The sequence below is a fragment of the Coffea eugenioides genome, chromosome 10 (assembly GCF_003713205.1).
Source record: "Coffea eugenioides isolate CCC68of chromosome 10, Ceug_1.0, whole genome shotgun sequence".
Lineage (NCBI taxonomy): Eukaryota > Viridiplantae > Streptophyta > Magnoliopsida > Gentianales > Rubiaceae > Coffea > Coffea eugenioides.
Genome location: NC_040044.1, coordinates 3,754,803 through 3,777,092, shown reverse-complemented (window position 1 = coordinate 3,777,092; position 22,290 = coordinate 3,754,803). Strand labels below are relative to the sequence as shown.

The following is a 22,290-nucleotide window of genomic DNA, read 5'->3' as shown; positions in this document are numbered from 1 at the left end:
ATTTTAATTTTCCATATGCAAATAATCAACATGCAATGTAATATTATGCATCTTTAAACAAGAAAGTTCAATCGGGCTAAGCGAAAATCTGTGAGAACTATGAAGATAATTTCTGCCGCTTTGCTACATGCGCATTTGGTGATCTAACATCTTGGAGCCGCTTCTCCTTAGAGAGTGTTTCTGCCAAGATCAAACGAGCAATTAAATCTTAGTAAGGTGAAGTCAAGAGCTATGCAACTAGGAGCACATTAAGAATTAACACATGCTTGTCTCAATCCTTTTGAGTTTTTCTAAACCTCAAACCTTAATAACAAAGTGGTCTATCAAAGAAAAACGAAAGAAAAATTCTAGAAGCATTCTGTCCTTACAGTTTTCGCAGGTAAAGAAGTTTTCATTGAAAAACAATTCCAGTGAAACTAGAGGTGGTGGGGGGGGGGGTGGGGTGGGTATGGTTTTCAATTTTTCAAAAGTTAGGTTTTTCCCCCTCAAAAAAATGAAAAATTTTCAAAATAATGTTAATAAAATAAATCCTTGCCCTTGCAAAATTTGAAAATATTCTATATTTCTTACTTAGTTTATACATATTAAAGTTCCCTCCTTGATGTAAATTTTCTGGTTCCATCTATGAATTTCAAGGAGGTGAATTTTAAAATGATCAAATCTTAACATTTATTTTCTAAATGAATTCAATTTCAATGAACCAAAACCATATCTTAAGATACATATTTTACTAGATTTGAGGTTAAGAACCCAAAGTTAATTTAATGTAAGCCAAAGAAAGGGGCTTTAATTAGCTAGCTAATAATTATACCTCTTTAGAGCGTCTTCATTTGTGCCCTTATTTAAAGGTTCAAAAGCACCAGTCTGCAAATTTACCCTGGAAACTGGTTTCTTCAACAATTCCTCACCTACCCTAACGAGATTCTGTAAATTTTCATCCGACGCGATATCCACCGAAGACAACTCGCCAGTAAAGGTGTCATCTTGCATGCATGCATAATTGGATGGATCAGGGGCACCTGAAGGTTACGTGCATTTTCCACACGGCGTAATTCTGTTTGTACATGGTGTAACTTACTTTCAACAACATGTAATTTTAGAATAAAATTTTGTGAATCCCACACATGTTGTTAAAAACGAGGTACAAGATAAGATCTGCATCATATAATTTTTTGGCCAAATCTTGACTGTGAACTGCTCAGGACCATCCCTGCCCCAAATCCATAATTGGATATATGGGGAGAAAAAGTCATGAATCGTTTAAAGATCTTCTACTTGTACATGCACGTGGGAAAAAAATAAAATAAATGTCGGCTTCGCTGACTTTTCTCATTTTAATAGGTGTTAGTTATGAGAAAGAAATGAGGAAAATATAAAATGACTTGTTTGGATTGCGGTTTTCCGTCGGAAAATTACATCGTTTTCCGTGATCACATTTCCCAATTACCTTTTTTCCTCACATACATCAAATTGCTACAGTAATTTTTTCATGAAAAATCATGAAAAATGCAATCCAAACACAGATAGCTACCTGAATTCTTAAATAATTATCTTCTGATTGAAGGGCTTGAAAAACAGTGGAAAGATGAAAATCGACCAAATCACAACTTGCTTGGGTGAATACATCAACAAGGGGAGTTGAACCATCACTTGTGAGCCAACCCACAATGCCCCACTTAGCTGCTTCATCTGCATCGTACCTTCCTCCTCCTTTGGCGGTAGTGGTACCCGTTCCCAGTGATAAAACTATGATGCGATTATATTCAAGTGGTTTCATTGAGAAGAAGTCAGAATTTCCCCGGCTAACTTCTTTTGTGACTTGGTTCATAGCAATTAACGCCTGCAAAAAATTATTTAAATTAATGGATATTTACAGTAATTAGTGACCAGATTAATGGATCTTGTGCTAAATCAGTGCATTTTTATCGAATTAAATAGCAGCTGAAAGATGAGAATTGATACCGGATTATTGGCGGCGACACCACCATCAATAAGGTTAAATTTTCTTACACAGCCATCAGAATCTTGGACTTCGAAACGATGGGCAGGAAGATAAGTAGGGGCAGCCGAAGTTCCTCTGCATGTGTCTCCGAGAAAGGCATCTAGACTTGGGTGGTGTTTCAGCTGAACCATTTAAGTGTACTAAGAAAATGAGTTTTCATATATAGGAGAAAATGATGGTAAAAAATTGAAAGGTTTGATTAACCAAGAACAACCTCATAGCTGGAGAAGATTGTGGGCTGGATTAATTTGATGTCTCTGGTTGGATTGCTGAAATTTTCAAAAACTAATTTTTCAAATACTATTAAAATTTTTAAAAAGTATTCTAAAAGTTACTCTAAAAAGTAGTCTCAATTTTTTTTAATATTTTAAAAATATTTCAAAATATATTCTAAAAACTCTTCTACTATTAAATATCCCAAAATATTTTCTAAAAATATCCTAAAATATACTATAAAAACTCTGTTATAATAAAATTTTTTAAAAACACCTCAAAAAACAGTTAATCCAAGTGACAGAGTTTCATGCCACTTGGTCTCCCCGAGTCTTTCCTTGAGCAGATCATGGAGATATTTTCCGTCATATTTGGGTCCTGACACTGCTGTAAATATTTTTCAGCTTGATCTAGTAGCGCCACGTGTCTGATCATGACTGGAAATAGAATTAGTTCATTGACGTAGTTGGAGTAGTGCACTCACACAATTATATTGGAAAAAAGTATACATAAAAATTCTTTACTTGAATGTACAACCGATACATAGTAGGAGTATATTATGAATGGAAATAGAATTACTAATTTGTAGTGGTTGTGTTAGGATACTTAAAATTATGTTGGAAAACAGTATACAACGAAGTTCTTTTATTGAATGTACACCTAATACTATATATTAATTTTTAGACGGTAATTTACCTTGCTTCGGGAAAGATTTTGGGGCAATGGTCATCAAGGTAGAAGTCCTTGATCTCTTTGGCGGCAAAAAGACTATATGTTTTCAGACTCGGACCAGACATTGACTCGGTCGAGTTATGGGGTCAATGGGTTCAACCGGATTCGATCAGGGTCGAATTGGATGACGTCATAAATACGTCATATATATAATACAAACCATATATAAAAATTCCTCTCATGTTGGTGGTTTACAATGTTATATACATATTTGATGAGTTTAGATTTAGTCCAAAAGAACTCTATTGAAAAACTTTATTAAAACAATAAAGGGTCAAAATAAAATTATCTCAAAGTTGTAGGGCATTCAAGGTTAATAAATGCCAAACCTAATAAATGAGTCCTTCTTGTTTCTTCTTGATAGGTTGCATTTTTATCATTAATTTTATGATTTTTTTTCTCTTTTATTTTACCAAATATTGCATTAATTGATGGATTCTAATTATATTTGGTAATTTGTGTTGGTGGTAGGGATTTGGAATAAAAAGGGATTAAAAACATGATTTTTTGGTTTTAAAAGAATAAAACTGCATGGCAACCAAAATTTTGGAGTGAAGAAGCAGAACACAAGTTAAATTGGCTTTGATCAATTTCTTCTGGTTCACACAAACTTCAGAAACAACCAAGCCAAAGTGATTTAATTTCACATTGGAAAAATGTTAAGCATGATTCCAAGGTGTTACGACACCAAGGATGACTGTACTAAACTAATCTCATGTTGTAGACTGCTTTATTTTCTTTTGAATGCATCTTCAATTACCCAAAAAAAAAAGGGTGTAAGCAACTAAATCATGTTATAGTCGCAAAACGAGCACTAGAAGCCACATGGATCGTGCTATCTATGTCCAATGGAGATTCACCTTTTCTATTAGCAAACCCTTTTCCAGCTAAAATTTTCAAGTTAATTTAGGTATCTGTACTATAGCCTGGAATTGTAGCCAATTCTATACTAAATTTTGGTATATTTCGAACCCTGTACAAGGACAAAAATTAGGTTGTTAGCTTATAAGCGTTTGAGATTCCAGATGCGCCGCCCAGAGCCAAACAAAAGGAACGGGGCCCAAAAAAAAAAAAAAAAAAAAATCGAGATTGTCATCCACTAGCTGATATTCACATAAAAATTAGATTAAAAAAAAGTCCAAGGGATAGAAAGACAGGATCCAAAATAAATCAAACAGAAATGAAGGCATTTAGGTCGAAGTTGGCGCAATTTCTAATAGCCCCACCAGCTTCAGTTTCCCTTGTTACAATTCACACCTCTAATTTCCAGAAGGTGTGACAGATAAAAAGGAGTAGAAAAAGAATCCACGGCTACAGCGGCGGCTTTTGAAAAGATTCAATTGTCGAACGACACAGTTTTGTTAAACTCTTCCCAGTAGCATGTCTTTCAGTTCGTCACTTGTAGTAAGTTTTTCAGCTTTTACGCATTTCACATTTAGTCCCTTAATTTTTTATCTGACTCATATTAGTCCTTCTTTTATGGAACTTTGACACCTTTGGCCTCTTCCGTTGGTGCAAATTATAGCTTGGCATTGACAATACTGGAGTCTTGCTGTTTTAGTATTACATGATAAAAATCATATGAGATTTCAATACAATTAAGTAAATTCACATTATTGAAAACAAGTTGTTTATTAGAAATTAACTCTTATTAGAGTGCAGGGGAATGTTAGATCAGGTGGTAAAATAGGAGGGATTGTATGTAGAAAATCTTTGATTCAAATCCTTACACTTGCCAAAAAAAAAATCTTACTAGAGCGCAGAACATGAGTTTTACAACTTGACAGTTTCTTCTTGTCTACATTACAAAAAAAAATTAAGATTTAAGAGTTTATCCGCGAAAGGAATAAATTCAAATTTCTCCTCAAATGTTGTTGGTACTATGCATGACCTCCTCTTTTCATCCAACCAATGAGAATACAACACCAATTTTCTATGTATTATTCTTTATTGGCTTAAAGTTGTTTTTCAGTATAGCTAATTCTATGATTTCTTTTTATTATTCATTGCCCATTTTTTAGGAATAATTTCACAAACCTCTCCTCAGATTTGTCTTAGTATCAGTTAGCACCTTGTAGTTTCAAAAATCTCTTTTACCTCCCCTATTAAATTAACAAGACAAGATTCTCTATCATGGGTAATAAATGGACAATATTACCCTTCTGGAAATCCTTAATTGATTGACTAAAATTTGCACAAAAAAAGAATTTGGAAAGTAAAAATATCAGGACAATAATTAACAAAATTATCATTTGTAATTGTGACTTTTTTTATCCTATAGTAATAAAAGGTAGGGAACATCTATCATTACTATTACCTAATACATCAAAAGCACATCAAATGGACATTAGAAGCAAATATAACTTATTTGGATTTCTTTCGCTTTCAAAATCCTAATTGTCGTCTTCTTATTGTAATTAATAATATCAAATTTTTATATTAAATGCTGTTGGTGAATTATAAAGTGTCTTTAATATTAGAACTTGTTATGATTTGCAATAATATCTTCTACTAATTTCCTCTTTAAATTGCTTCTTTTGCCATTGAACTCGTGTTTTTTATTTTGTTATCTTGTTGTCTTTATAATCCTAGAGTTAGATGATTTGTCATTGCAAAGTTATAACATTACTTATTTGCTGCAACTTCTTTTTATTGCACTTACATCTCTTTCAATTTGTCTTTTACTTATTAGGTTTATTTTAATATTTATATAAAGGATATAACAAAAAGGTACAAATTAAAATAAATTATTATCTCTCCTTATCTATGAATTTTTTAATGCACAAGGGGTGACAATGTTACAAGACATATCAATCAAGGGGAGGTAAGAGATATTTTGAAAACCATGAGGGTACTAAGTGATATTAAGGCAAACCTCATACATGGGAGGTTTGTGAAATTACCCTTTTTTGTTTGGGAGGTGGGAAGGAGTTTGTAGGGCTTTTCAATTGTCATATCAACTTATGTGACAGCTACTCGAGTCGGATTCATCACTTACACATGCGGAGTGTTAAATAAAAAAAAAAAAAGAAAAGGGGAAAAGAAAGAATTTGTAAGCTTTAGACAATGCTTTCCCATAAATTGCTACACCCTTTTTTTTTTTTTTTGAAGGAATCAATTGCTACACCTAAAAACCAAAAAAATGAGTACAAAAGAAATTACAGGCTGCAATCATTAACGTCTCAAGGCAGTATGTATTTATTAATGGTTAGGTTCCAAGTCGTAATCGTTATATCGGTCCTGGGTGGTTGAATGTCACTCGGGTTATTGTCACATTAATATTGTGATATGAATTCATTCCGAAGCTGTGAGCAAATTAAAAGATTGCTCAGTTGCTAGAATAAAGTTAATGTACATCATTATATATGAACCGAACTTAACCCAAATACAAAACTGCAGCATTGTTTATTTAATTGCTGCAATACCCCATCTGAAATCAATAAATTTATAGCAGATAAGGATAGAAGGCGATTTCCCCAGCTGTCAATGCAGAGTGATGCTGGTTTTAGTAAATCCCTTTTCATTTATTGGGTTATAATTGATTTAGAGGATAAGTTGATTCCCTTTGTCTTTGACTAAGCCGGATTAGTGAGTCTAAAACGCAACCTCCTTAGTCTTTAGTCTTCATTTATGGTTGTTCCCATGTTCAAAAATTTCTCTCGTTGTACGTTGTACAACGAGTGTCACATGTATAGATTATCCTCTTTTCAACATTCGCTAGGACCAAGTTGAAATTGATTGTTGCATATGTCTGTCTTTTGATTTGATGATCATTGGAGACCCGTTAATTTCATAATCAATTATGCAAGTTCATAAAAATTTCCAGGACACCTTGGTAGATTTTGCAACCCTTATCCAACGATCAACTGCAGATATTGTTCATTCAAAGCCATGAAATTTCATCCAACACAAGTTTCACGGACGGCGTCTTACAGCGGGTCTTGATCTCAGCTTCTATGCTATACTCTGTAATAATTTTTTCATGCATTCCAAGCACTAAACATTCAGGCCCTCCTGTGTTCTCATGGATAAGTCTTGACTTGGAATTATCCGGCTCGAAGAATGCAACGTCTGTGTTAAGGATGTCACAGGACAGAAAGTAAACACTGGAGTCAGGACTCTTTCGTTGTTTGGCAATTGCAAGAGTAACATGCTTGATGGTGACTTCAGAAACCCGCCAAACCAGAGAAAAACATAGCTAGATGTCAAGTCACACCAAGATGCCTCTAATGTTCGAAGGAAAAAACATGGGGAGCTCACAGGAGTTGAGTTATAGAAGCAACCTGTACAAGTCATTTTTCAGTTCTTTAGTAGCTGCAGAGTTTAATTCTGCATTAGTTGCAACAGATTCGAGTAATTTCTCTTCTGCTGCAATTTCCGCTTTAACGTAGTACAATTCAAGAATGAGGGAACCGGGAGGATAGCAGGATATAAAGCAATTTGCAAAAAATTTCAACTACTGCATGTCCACTGCTAACACAGTTACATTTAGCAGGTCGCTATAACGAACATAACAAGTTAAAGGAAGAAATTTTTGTAACACTGAAGCTGCATTATTGGATTATGAAGACAATACAACAGACAAGGCTGTTTGCACGTAACTTATCAATGTGTCCATTTGTTGTTACTTTCTGTTGTATAATTCTCGCATTGATCCTATACGCAAATGTCAAAGGTCAAGAAATCGAGCCATTGATCACAAAGTTCCATCAGTAAAGTTAACAGTCTTTAGTCATCATTTATAGGGATGGCAACCAGCCCCCAGGCAACCGCCCCGCGGGGGGCTCTCGGGGCCGGGGGGGGGGGGGGGAATTTTTTCCCCCCGTTTAGAAACGGGGTGGGGGACGGGGTAGGACTGGCGGGGCTCGAACCCGCAGCTTCCGCCTTGACAGGGCGGCATTCTTGTTCAGATGCTTGAATCGAACTCATCTGTTTATTCATTCAATACACAGTCACAAAGAGACAGAAAAGGAAGGGCCATCCCCCGCCCCACCACCCGCAAAAAAAAAAGTATATATATATATAAATAAATATATATAATATGTAATTTAATTAGTTATAAATTTATGATAATGATATTATTAGTTAGATGTATTATATAATGTATATTAGTGTATGTAATATAATTGATATTATCAATTATATGAATAATTAGACATGTCTACGAATAGAATTATATAAATTAGTATACACTAAATACCCAATACTTTATACTAAATTCTAATTACACTTAATAGAATAACACTTTTTTTCTCAAAAAAAAGCACAAACACAATAATGAATTAGTGATTGTATTTGTACCAAAAGTGAAAACTTGACTATTTTAGTTGTATTTATTTCATCATGTTGGATTGTATTCAAATAACTTTTGTTTGATTGTTTTTATGAGTTTCAATTGTAAAATTACAATGAATAATAATTTGATGATGTGTTGATATTTTAGTACTTGATTATTTATTAAAATTTAACAATAATAAAATTTTATTAACCCCGCAGGGGAAGCGGGGTGGGGGCGGGGCGGGGGGAGTGGGAGGCGAGGGACGGGGGGAATTAATAGGCAACGGGGCGGGGGGTGGGGGAGGGGTCCCCCCCCCCAACCCCGCCCCGTTGCCATCCCTAATCATTTATGGTCTTAGTCTTTAGCCTTCATTTATGGTTGTTCCTATGTTCAAAAATTTCTTATCGTTGTACGACGTGTCACATGCATAGATTGTCCTCTTTTCAGTATTCGTTAGAACCAAGTTGAAATTGATACTTGCATATGTCTGTCTTTTGATTTGATGATCATTGGAGACTCGTTAATTTCATAATCAATTGTGCAAGTCAATAAAAATTTCCAGGACACCTTGGTAGATTTTGTTACCCTTATCCAACGATCAACTGCATATATTGTTCATTCAAAGCCGTGAATTTCATCCAACACATGTTTCACAGACGGCGTCTTACAGCGTGTCTTGATCTCAGCTTCTATGCTATACTCTAATAATTTTTTCATGCATTCCAAACACTAAACATTCAGGCCCTCCTGTGTTCTCATGAAAAAGTCTAGACTTGGAATTATCCGGCTCGAAGAATGCAACGTCTGTGTTAAGGATGTCACAGGACAAAAAGTAAACACTGGAGTCAGGACTCTTTCGTTGTTTAGCAATTACATGAGTAACATTTTTTATGGTGACTTGAGAAACCCGCCGAACCAAAGAAAAACATAGCTAGATGTCAAGTCACACTAAGATGCCTCTAATGTTTGAAGGAAAAAACTAGGGAAGCTCACAGGAATTGAGTTATAGAAGCAACCTGTACAAGTGATTTTTCAGTTCTTTAGTAGCTGCAGAGTTTAATTCTCCATCAGTTGTAACAGATTCGAGTCTTCAGCTACAATTTCTGCTTTAACGTGATACAATTCAAGAATGAGAGAACCGTTATATACAAAATTTGTATTTTAATTGAGTAAGTATTTATTATTGCACAAGTTCGACATCTGTCAATAAATCTCGGTCAAATTTGGCCTTGCCTATGTTGGGAGTATGAAGTTCAAGCTTGACCAATATAATTTGAAAAGAGAAGACTGTTAGAAAATTGGTTTAATTTCTTTTAGTCAAGATCCTTATTTGGTGTGGGAAGTAACTGGTTTCCTAATTGGATTTAATTACTTGAAGTAGTAGTCAAGAAAACTCCTATTTGATTTAGGATTTAGATGTTATTTCCTATTTTGTATAAGTCTAAGAATTAGTATTGGGTTCCAATTGTTATTTGATTTTTTGGCCAAATAATGTTCTTTATAAATAGGTAGATTGGCATACTACAAAAAAATACAAAAAATGAGTGAGATAGTTCTTAGTGGATGAGAGGGTTATATAAGAGTTGTGGTTATCAAGTTGTAATCTTGTGATATTTTTTCTCTCATAGTAAAAACAAGTTTTTCTCTCCATGGACGTAGGCTTGGTGATTAAATCGAACTACGTTAATTCTTGTGCGTTGTTCATCATTCGTGCTAGATATTATTTTCTATTAAATTGTTGGTCTTTTTTTTTTTTTTTAAATAGTTGGCCTGATATCCTAACAAGTGGTATCAGAGTTCCGTTAAGATTTTGGTTAATTATTTGAAATTGGGTGGGTGGTGGTATATCATGGGGTTTGAAACTATACAGTTTCCAATTCAACTCTTTAATGGAACTACAAATTTCACTCTTTGGCAAAGAAGAGTGAAGGATATTCTAATTGAACAAGGTTTGACAAAAGCGTTGAATGGAAAGAACAATAAATCAGAAAACATGAAGGATAATGAGTTTGAGGAGTTGGACGCAAGGTGTGCGAGCACGATTCGACTTTATGTGACGGACAACATCATGAATAATGTGATAGATGAGGAAGATTCTACAGCAAACCTCTGAAAAAAATTGGAAAAGCTTTATCTGGCTAAACGCTTATCCAATAAGTTGCATCTGAAGCGGCAACTTTATACACTAAAGATGGAGAATGGTGGCAGTCTCATAGATCACATGAATACATTCAATAGAATTTTGGATCACCTTCAAAAGGTTGGTGTAGATATTGAGAAAAAAGATAATGCCCTTTTATTTCTTACGTCAGTCTCTGATTCTTACAATAGTGTCGTGACGATCCTGTTGTATGGGAAGGACATCTTAGAGTTTGAGAATGTGTAGTCTTCTTTGTTAGATCATGAAAAACAAAGGAAGGCAAACCAAGATGTAATACAAGAAGTTGCGTTAATTGCTCGAGGTGAGAATAAAAGAGAAAAATAATTTGGAGGTGAATCTAAGGCAGGTGATCCAAAAGTCAAGAGAAATGGTAGAGTCCAGTGCTTTGGTTGTCATGAATTTGATCATATCAAAAGATATTGCCCTCATCAAAAGCAAAATGATGAGATTGAGTATGATGGTGTTGTTGGATATGTATCGAGTGGAGATATTCTCACAATCTCCAAGGGTAATAATACTTCTTCTCGTGATGGTTGAATTTTAGATTCTGGATGTGTTTCACATGTTTACTCCAAGTTAGACTATTTTGATACTCTCCAAAGAAAGAAGACAGATTTTGTGTCCTTGGGTGATAGATCTACTTGTGAAGTCAAAGGTGTTGTTAGAATGGTAAAAATTAAAATGTTGAATGGAGATATTCGTTCTTTGGGTGGTGTGACTTATGTCTTAAAGTTACGAAGGAATCTAATTTCTTTGAACTAGTTAAACTCCAAGAGCTACCATTTTTGGACTGTAGGTGGAGTCTTGAAAATCACACATGACGAGACGGTCTTGTTGATAGAGAAGAAGTATGATAATTTGTACTTTTTGAATACCTTAATGGATTGGGAGCAAAAAAGGATCCAGGAATGCTTTCAAATTATAAATGGTGATGAGAGGAAAGTCCTGCTATGGGAAAGGGTGAATTGAGACCCCTCTCGCGAGTCAATTAGATGTTGAATTTGGTTAGTTACACACGTTCATTTGCCGATTGAATCAATTGAAAACAAAACCGTCTTGATTCGGGTGTGTAGTTAGGCACTAAGATATTTGGTGGAAAAATCCAAATGGAGCTTTTTGGATGATTTACTGTGTTTGCTAAAAGGAATATTCGCCAAAGTGGAGATTTGTTAGGAAATTGGTTAATTTCTTTTAGTCAAGATCCCTATTTAATGCGGGAAGTAACTAGTTTTCTAATTGGATTTAGTTACTTGAAATAGTAATCAAGGAAACTCCTATTTGATTTAGGATTTAGATGTTATTTCTTATTCTGTATAAATTTAGGAATTAATATTGCATTCCAATTGTTATTTGATTTTTTGGCCAAGTAATGTTCTCTATAAATAGGTAGATTGACATACTACAAAAAGACATAATAAAGGAGTGAGAGAGTTCTTAGTGGGTGAGAGAGTTATATAAGAATTGGGGATTGAGAAACAAGTTGTAATCTTGTGGTGTTTTTCCTCTCATAGTAAGAACAATTTTTTCTTTCTGTGGATGTTGGCTTAGTGATTAAGCCGAACCACATTAATTCTTGTACATTGCTCATCATTCGTGTTAGATTTTTTTTTATTAAATTGTTAGTCTTTTCTTTTTCAAATAGTTGGTCTAATACCCTAATAAAGACAAATTCATTTTCCATGTAGTTAGGAATATGCAATTACTATAGTCAGTAATATAACCACTAAATCAGTACTGCTCTTTTATAGCAGTTAACAATTGGAATTGTTTATACATTTTGAAAGATGGGCGATATTAGCATAGAAAGTAAAAGAAGATTATTCCTGGTTTTCTGTCGAGGTTGATAGGAAGTAGGAGTAGTTTTTCTATTTCATAATGCTAGATAATCAAAAAGACCGAGAAATAGGCCTAATTTTTTTTAGGTGTAAGAGGACATGATACTACCAAGCACATACTTATTCGGCTGTGAAGGTGCAAAAGGACCTTTGTAGGGCATTTTCTGTAGAGGACATCCTGATATCTTGGAGTCCTGAAAAACTAGTTGTACATCCTATATCCTAGTAGGCGTACGTCCAGTGCAGGTCCACCTTATTGCGACGTATTTGTCTTTCGCTGTCTGTAATTTATTTCTGTATCAATCCATCACTTGGAAAAGATTGATCCATCTTGTGTACAAATAGAGTTTGTACATTCATCTGCTAAATTTGTTTGTCATTCGTCTCACCATTTGTTGATTAATTTGCAGTATTACTGAATTTGTTTATAAATATATCATCATTATGAGCAACTGGAAATGTATAAAAACAAAACAATAAATAAGCTGATTATTCGAATTTCAAAGCACAGATTCTTGAAAACAAATTTCGTTGATACCGGAAGGAAATTCCGATCTCTTCCCCGGAATTGGTACGGACACTGATTGGGGATTTATTTATTTTCCACATACACATACGTAGTCAACATGCAATATGTATATTACTAATATTTAGGCGACGAGTTAACTCAACAGCGTTGAGGATTCAGAGAAGAGAAATTCTTGGACTTGTTCGAATGACGAAGGCGCCTCTCCTCAGAGAGTGCTGCTGCCAACCTACATATTCAAACCAAAAGATCAAAGGGTAGTCGAAGAGTGGATAACTTGAATTAATTCAATGTAAGCAAAAGATCAAAGGGTTTGCACCTTTTGAGAGCCTCCTCATTTGTGCCTCTGTTCACGGGCTCAGTAGCACCAGTCTTCAAATTAGTCCTAGAAAGTGGTTTCTTCAACAAATTCTCCCCAACTTTGACAAGATTCTCTAAATTTTTCTTTGTGGCAAGATCCACAGAACCCAGGTCTCCAGATAACGTGTCATCCTGAAATATGCATGTACAAGTGTACGCTTATATACTATTTGGAGGACAGAAAAACTATAAATCAGGGCCTTCAAGGTTTGTACTAATACAAGTCATATTGCTTTCTTTTTTACTTCCAATTTTTTTTCTTAATTATTTTTTCAAGTGTAAGCAAAAAAAGATAAAAGAGTGCAGCGCAAAGACTTTTACCTGAATTCGCAGATAATTTTCTTGACACTGCATAGTTTGAAAAATAGTGGAAAGATGAAGATCAGCGATATCGCCACTTGCTTGAGTGTATATATCTATTATAGGAGTTGTATTAGCATTTGTCAGCCAAGACAAAAGTCCCCACTTGGCAACATCCTCAGCATCAAACCCTTCCGCTTTTGTAGTACCCGTTCCCAAGGACAGAACAAGGAAACGACTATAATCCGATGAACCGACAGAGGCGAAGTCGGGATTTCCTCGACTAATCTCCCTAGTCACTTGGGCCATAGCAACTAAGGTCTGAAGAAAATACAGTCGACAGATATAAAATTGCAGTAATCATGAGGAAAGTAATAATTTTGTAATAAAATAATTAGTGCATGGTTCTCAAATTAACATGGGATAGATGAGATATAATATCTTACCGGATTGTTGGCCGCCATGCCACCATCGATCATGTGAAATTCTCTTGTGCTGCCATCAGGTTCCTTAGTTTCGAATTTGTGGGCCGGAAGATAAGTAGGAGCAGCCGAAGTTGATATGCATATATCGCTGAGCAAGGCGTCCAAACTTGAAAAGTGCTTCATCTGAGCCATTAAAAACACGAACCATATTAATTTCTGTTGCATGAGATGAAAGTAAACAATAGTCTAACTAAAATAACCAAGGTTTCTTAAATTGGTACGAACTGCATAGCTGGAGAAGATGGTGGGCTGCGATAGTTTGACGTCGAAAGCTGGGATGACAACATTAGTCAATGTATCGTGCAATCTGGTCTGGCCAAGCTTTTCCCGGACCATGCTATGGAGATATTTCCCGTCATACGTGGGTCCTGTCATTGATTTCACCACGCCTTCGATACAACTGAATAGATGACTGGTCATGGACGAAAATCGTGTCAATTGTAAGTTAAAAGTAGCATACACAATTTGAGTTTCTTGATATAGTACGCATTAAATTATTTGGAATGAAGATGGATCGAGTCTAATTAAGATATGGTAAAAAAAAAGAAAAAGTCTAATTAAGATATCTACTTTGATTGATGGAAGATTTTGGGACACTCCTCAAGGTAGAAGTCCTTGATATCTTTCGCAGCATAAAGAGGTCTTTTCTTCTCATTTGGAGCTGTAAGCATGGCAGTCACAAGGCCACCAGTGCTTGTGCCGGCAATCACATCAAAGTAGTCAGCAAGTCTTGCATCCGAACCATCCAATTTCTGCACCAAGGCCATTCCAAAAATGAATTATGTACAAAGAGAATTTCTACACCAAGGCCATTCAAGAAATGAATTAGTACAAAGTGAAATTCAATTTTCCTTTTGGTCCATGGAATAGTCATGCAAATCGAGTCCATGATTGTGTAGTTACGCTACAAAATTTTTTTTTTTTTAATTTCTTGAGAGTAAAAGATTGGAGAGATTAATTATTTTCAAACCTGAAGCTCAGTCTCCAAATATCCAAGGATTACTCCGGGGATGATTCCTCTGATCCCTCCACCATCAATGCTTAGGATGGTCACACAATTTCCATAAGATTGAGGCTTCAAAGCTGATACGGTGGTTGCCATGATGGATTGTAAGTTAAATACAAAGGAATGGAGAAAAAGAACTCAGAAAATGAAGATTTCAAATACTCAAATGAAGCAAAACAAGGAAGACAATGAAACCCTTTTTAGATTTGTCTATTGTGATTGTTGAAACTTTTGTGTGCTGCATCCATGAGGAAGTGGGGGTATTTATAGTGTTTTCCTACTCCATCTTCGAAGCACTTAGCTCATTCACGTCAAAACAAAAAGAAAAAAAAAAGAGCACGTTTTTTGTTTATGCAAATTAAACTCAACTACTTTTCATTGAAAAGATGGCGCATTTAGTAGGCTTATCCAAAGGTATAGGAAAACCCCCAAGATTTACATCAGGAAATACCTAAAACTAAGTTATCTCTCTATTGCGATGCATTACCTACCTATGTATCCCCAGAACAAAGTTGCCTATTGTTGTAATACAATTATTGTCATAGTTTCTCATCAAACGCATAAAAACTTTGGCACCCATCCCTCATAATTGTGCTAATTTATCTTGCAATTTTTTATGAAAGTAAATTAAACTTTACACCAAGGCAATCAAGAAATGAATTAACACAAAGAGAAATTCGATTTTCTTTTTGGTACATGGAATAGTCGTGCAGGTCGAGTCCATGATTGTGAAGTTACGCTCAAAAAGATTTTCTTTTAATTTCTTGTGAATAAAAGATTGGAGAGATTAATTATTTTCAAACCTGAAGCTCAGTTTCTAAATATCCAAGGATTACTCCAGGGATAATTCCTCTTATCCCTCCACCATCAATGCTAAGGACAGTGATGCAATTTCCGTAAGATTGCGGCTTCAAAGCTTTCACGGTTGTTGCCATGATAGATTGTAAAGTAAATACGAAGGAAGGAGAAAGAGAGCTCAGAAAATGAAGATTTCAACTACTAAAATGAAACAAAACAAGGAAGAAAATGAGACCCTTTTTAGACTTGTACACACTGATTATCGAAACTTTTGTGTGCTGCATCCATGACGAAGTGTTTTCCAACTCGATCTTCGAAGCACTTAGCTCATTTTTACCCCAGGCAAACACAAAAAGGCCAAAAAAAAAAGCACGTTTTTTTGTTTGAGCAAATTAAACTTGACAACTTTTCATTGAAAAGCTGGTGCGAACAGTAGGCTTATACTATGGTAGGAAGTAAAGTGTCTTATTCGGATGGATGGTAGAGTATTTGGGATAATTTTTTGAAAAAATATTGTAACACGTTTTCGATATGATATATATGAAATAAAAAGGTGATTGTAAAATGTATTGATAAAGCAAATGAATAAATTTTTATTAAAAAAAACACACTGTTCGAACAAACCATTTTAGTTATCTTTTTATAGCTACGCATCACCTACCTATGTATCCCTGGAGAAAAGGACGTAGTACCAGCTTTAACTTATTTATCTCGTTTCATTGTTTCCTTTTCTGATTGTTCTCTAGGATAAGTGCAATCGTCGGCGACTGGCTAAAACCCTGCTCGCAAATGATAATTCAAGATTCATCACATTGACATTACTCTGAATAAGGGATAATTCCTGACAATTTTAGTGAGCACCCTTGAAATTTGGGGAAAGAAATAGGGATAATTTCAGAAACCACCCTTGAGATCTGTAACAATGTTACATAGCATCCTTGTATTTGAAAAAATATTACTTGCCTTCCTTATTTTTATCTTTATGTAACATTATCAACTCATTTCAAAGCATATTATTAAAAAAACTCATTAGTGGATAGAGAATATATTTTCATTCGAACATTACCCTTTTCTTGTAAACCATTTTAGTTTCATAACAAATCTAATTAATCCCTTACCTTTTAAAAACTTGGCTGATATAATTTTTTTTATTATGAATTATGAGGTGTTAATAAGGTTGAACGACCTATTAATAATTTTAATGTTATTAGGCCACCAAGAAATATAATAAAAATTTGAGATTCTAAATAATTTAGAAATTTCATAAAGTTATATGAGAATTTTTCAACGTAGAAAATAACATTTTGCACTTTAAAAGCTCCTTGAATAAGTTTCTAAATACATAGTTAAAAAATTTATATTTTTCAAGCCATTAAGCTAGACAGAAAATAGAAAATTGAAAAAACTTGAACATAATTCATGAATCTTTAAATTCATCCATAAGCACCTTTTGAATTAAAAAATAATTTTTATCATTGAAAAATCCTCAAATGAGTTTGTAAACATAAACATTTTATCTATTTTTTCTAGTTTTCAAGCCATCAATCTAAACAAGAAATTTAGAAAATTTTAAAACTGTCAAAATTTGAAAAAACTCCTCAAATTGACCGAAAACACTTCACAATAAAGGAAAAAATCTTTTTGGCTTGAAAACAATTTGGACATATTCTTAAAACCAATTTTTTATATTAAAATACCTATTGTTATATTGTGTTTATCAAAATTACACATTTATACAATTTTTCTTTATATTCAACTTTTTATTACATACTTTCAATTTTGAAAAAAAAAATAGGACAAAAAAGGATATTTTTAAATGAAATATATTCTTTGTCCAATTGAGTTTTAAATAATATATTTTGAAATGGGTTGATAATGTTACAAAAAGTTGAAAGTAGGGGAAGCAAGTGATATTTTTTAAAATTAAGGGATGCTAAGTGAAATTGTCACAACCCTCAAGGGATGTTTCTGAAATTAACTAAAAAAAAACACCTACCTTTCTTGCTCATTTAAAATGGCACTACTAATTTTAGTATTTTAATGAAACTCTATTTTTAGATATAGTCACGTGACTAGAGCAAAGGGGGAAAAAGGCATGATGAAGGGAGAGGAAGGAGAGTGGGCAAGGGAGGAAGGGGAAAAGAAGGAGGAAATAAGGATGGCAACCGGGGGGGACCCGCCCCGCGGGGGTCATTGGGACGGGGTTGGGGCGGGGGGGGGGAAAAATTCCCCCCCGTATATATATATGTACATAATTATATATATAATGATATTATCAATTATATTACTAATTATACATGTCTATTAATAAAAATTATTAATTATTTATACTAAATTTATTAATACATTTATGTTAAATTCCTAACTACACTTAATACAATAACATTTTTTTCTAAAAAAAATACAATAATAATTTAGTGATTGTATTTGTATCAAAAGGGAAAACTTGATTATTTTAGTTATATTTGTTTTATCATATTAGATTGTATTCAAATAATCTTTGTTTAATTATTTTTATGAGTTTCAATTGTGAAGTTACAATGAATAATAATTTGGTGATGTGTTGATATTTTAGTATTTGATTATTTACTCAAATTTAATTATAATGAAATTATATAATAAAATTTTTTTAACCCTGCGGGGGAAGCGGGGCAGGTTCAGGGCGGGGCGGGGGGAATTAAAATGCAACGGGGCAGGGGTTGGGGGAGATGTCCCCCACCTTACCCCCGCCCTATTGCCACCCCTAGGAGGAAAGGTGAGAGAGTGGGAGGATGAGAGGGAGGGAGGGACATAAAGAAAGGGAGAGTGAGGTAGCAGTGACGGCAACAGTGGTGGGGAGGAGGAAGGTAGTGGCGGCAATAGAGGAAAGTGGAGGAGGAAGAGTAGCAGTGGTGTACAAGGAGAGAAAAGGAGAAAAGAAAAGGAAAAAAAAACACAGAGAAAGAAAAGAAAAAGAGAAGAAAAGGAAAAAAATAAGAATGTTTTGGTTAAAATTCTACATTAATCTACAATAGAGTGTTACACAAACTCCCAAAACACATAACATCCAAACAGATTCCAGATTCAAAGCACCAAGATCACTTTGAATAAAAGATAATTTTAGAAACCTCTATGATGTAACTAATAATTTTAATAAGCACCATTGAAATTTTAAAAAATTACACCTACCACCCATGCTCATTTTAAATGACCCTACTAATTTTAACATTTTAATGAAACTCCATTATTTGCAATGGTTATACCAAGAATGTGTGTTAGAAATATTTTTTCTTTCTTTTTTCTCCTTTTATTCCTCCTTTTTATGTTTCCCAATCAAAACCCCCTTAGCCTCTATTATAATTTGTAACCCCCTTAGCCTCTATTATAATTTGTAATCAAATGAGTGATCTTATTTGACAAGTTAAACTTTCATATAACTTGATTGTTTTGCTAGTAACTTTTCTTTCCTGCTTTCAAATTCAAAAATAATTGAAAAGCAAATGAAGAAGGCCCTAAACTACTACCAATCTATGGTAGATTTATCATCGCAAAATTACACGAACTCTAAAAAGATTATGTCAATAGAAATTTATATTCACAATAAAATACCATAAAAAGTCACCTATTGTAGTAATAGAATTATTGTCATAGTTTCTTATCAGACGCATAAAAAATTTGGCACTTGTCCTTCATAATTGTGCTAAATTATCGTGCAATTGTTTATGAAAGTAAATTAGACTTTATTAAATAGGGGCATTTTAGGGTATTCATTTAAAGTTTTGACCAAGTCAATTGGAATTTTAAGATTTAGTTATTAAAAGTATCAAATCTATGGAGATAAGTGTAACTTTTTAAGTTCTAAACGGAACTTGGTAAAATTGTCAGAAACCTCAAAAAGTCTTTTGCAATTATCCATTCGAATTGGTCCGTTTAACAAATGAAGTTTTTTGGATATTTATCTAAAATTTTACTACTGTAGAAATTGTAGAAAAAATTTTTAAGATGGAAAACTTTTTTTTCTTTCTTTCTTTTCTTTCCTCTCTTCTTCTTCTCCCTTCCTCCTCCCCCTCTCCCTCCCTCCGCTAGAACAAGCCACAGCAGAAACAAAATTTTTTCCTTTTATTTCTCTCCCTCTCTTCTCCCTCCCCCCCTCTCCTCCCCTTCCCCCTCCCCCTCTCTCTTCCCCACTAGAACCAAGCAGCAAAAACATTTTTTTTTTACAATTTTCTCTCTCCCTCTCTTCTCTTTCTCCCTATCCCTCTCCCCCTCTCTTCCCCTTCCCCCTCCTTTGCCACCCTTCCCCTCCCTTCCCCCCTCCCACGCGATCTGGTCGCGCGAACAGATCGGGTAGAGAGGTAGGAGAAAGGTGGTGAGGGAGAGAGAGGGGAAAAAGAGGTGGCGGGGGAGAGGGCAGGAGAAGGTGAGAGAGGAGGGGACAGGAGGAAGAGAGGAAGAGGGAGAAAAAAAAAAGGTGGCCGGCGCTGGTAGCGGCACCGGGAGAGGTGGCCAACAGAGGTGATGGTGGGTTGAGGAGGAAGAAGAAAAGAGGAAAGGAAATTTTTTTGGATGTTTTGGGTATTTTGAAATGCGTAGTTTAAAAATTTTGAGAAATTTTTTAAGATTACTATATCTAAAGTTGTTAAAAAATTTATAGAAAACAAATTTGGCCAAAAACTCCTTTGCCAAACAAGCCCAATGTTAGTTTTGAGATTATGGTGTTTCTTTTTAACGGCTGTTGTGGCTATTGAACTGAAGATAATTCCATTCAACATTTCTCTTTTCTTTTATTTTCTTTTCTTTTTTTTCCCTTTGTCCTTTTTAACAGGAAGACTCCGTCCAACATTTTTTTTTTTTAAAGAAAAAACTCCGTCCAACTAATTCTTAGTGTATCGTATCGTAACATATCTTTAATAGCAACTTTTACCAAACGCGACTACGTTTGCGAAAGAAGCATTGCATTGATTCGTTATGGCTGTTTCACAAAGGACCCTAAGGTTCGGAGACCACCCAGGGAAGAACTCCATTAGCTTGTCAGCCAATACTGCCCAGAAAAACAATAAATCAAGCCTATAACTTGTCAGCCTCGTTACATCAGTACATAGTTTCTATATATTACTCAGAGCCTCAAACTTGTCAGCCAATACTGCCCAATAACCAAAGTCAAGGTTAGTGGAAGTTCTTTCACAAAAGTTTTTCTACATAAGAACAACAAATTCAAAACCACGAGAGCAAAATGTTCCATGGAGGAATAACACCCCGCAAAAGGGTTATAAGGAAACATCACTTTAACGTGGCGATAAGGGTCCAGGATCTTGTGGCTGCAATTACTGGCAATCCCATAAAATTCTCTTCTTGCAACCAACTGAAATAAATTATCTTGCAATTGTTTATGACATTAAATTAGACTCTATTAAATAGGGACATTTTAGGGTATTCATTTAAAATTTTGACTAAGTCAATTGAAATTTTAAGATTTAGTTATTAAAATTATCATATCTATGGAGATAGGTGTCTTTTTTAAATTTTAAATAGAACTCGTTGAAATTGTCAAAACCTCAGAAAGTCTTCTGCAATTATCCCTTGAATAATGCTAGTTTTGAGACTATGGTGTTTCTTTTTAATTGCTGTTGTGGCTACTGAAGATAACTCCATTCAACATTGCTCATTTCTTTTCTTTTGTCCTTTTTAAAACCACGAAAGCGAGACTATTCCACGGAGGATTACACCCCACAAATGGTCCAAATTATAAGGAAACACCACGTTAACGTGGCGATAAGGATGCGGGATCTTGTGGCTGCAATTACTGGCAATCCCATGGAAATCAACTTGCGTATGTCCTACCAAGGAAAATAATTCTGAAATGTCAATGATTTGTGCTGCAGTTACACCAGGGCATCAGGTTTTACATGTGTGGAAAAATGTATCCATAAAATAAAATGAAGCATGATATAATCGTCCATGCATATATTATACAATTATACATGCATCGATACATTTATGCGCCAACAAATTAGTTAGCTGGTCAGCGTCCACAGCGGTGCTTGTTAGGTTCACGAGTAAAGGATTGTGTCCCATATTGATCAGAGAGATGGAGAAAGAGTGATTAATATGTAAATAAGAGTCCAAGACCTAATAGCTTAAGTTTTTGGATCAGAGTTGGATTCCTGACTTACATATTGGACTCTTTGGTGGACTCTCTTGAGGTGTTTTCCCCTAACAAATTGGTATCGGAGTTTCAAGTTGCAAGACTGGGCTACTCATGGGCAAGTGGATTCTTCTCGGAGTTAGACCGATGAAAATTCTCTTCTTGATGGTGGACCAAAGTGTCAAGAAGTTTGGTTGGTGTTGGACCAGATGTGCCATGTGTTTGGCGGGGGTCCAGTTGATGTCAAATCAAGGAGCTAAGGGTTGGTAGGGGTCCAGAATGCAGTTTGAATGTTTGGGTCCAGAATGCAGTTTGGATGTTAAAGAAGAGTGAGTCCATGTTTGGGAGAAGAGGTGACTTGGTGATAAATGTGGGCTTGCATTGAGTATTAAAGTGGGATCGAAAAATAACTTGTAAATTTGGGTTTAATGTGAGGGTTACTCATGAACGGGGAGATTTGTTAGGTTCAT

At 34.8% G+C, this 22,290-nt stretch overlaps 1 protein-coding gene and 1 pseudogene across 1 annotated transcript; both read right to left on the bottom strand.

Annotated features, from left to right (window-relative positions):
- Positions 1-97: 97 nt before the first annotated feature.
- Positions 98-3,012, bottom strand: LOC113749264 (annotated as a pseudogene).
- A 9,670-nt stretch (positions 3,013-12,682) lies between these two features.
- Positions 12,683-15,125, bottom strand: LOC113749352 (patatin-like protein 2). The gene is made up of 7 exons (XM_027293051.1): positions 14,863-15,125; positions 14,463-14,644; positions 14,118-14,304; positions 13,854-14,015; positions 13,429-13,728; positions 13,067-13,239; positions 12,683-12,976 (listed from the first exon to the last, which is right to left on the bottom strand). The coding sequence occupies exons 1-7, from the start codon at positions 14,992-14,994 to the stop codon at positions 12,889-12,891; spliced, it is 1,224 nt and encodes a 407-aa protein (XP_027148852.1). The 5' UTR covers positions 14,995-15,125; the 3' UTR covers positions 12,683-12,888.
- Between the last annotated feature and the right edge of the window lie 7,165 nt (positions 15,126-22,290).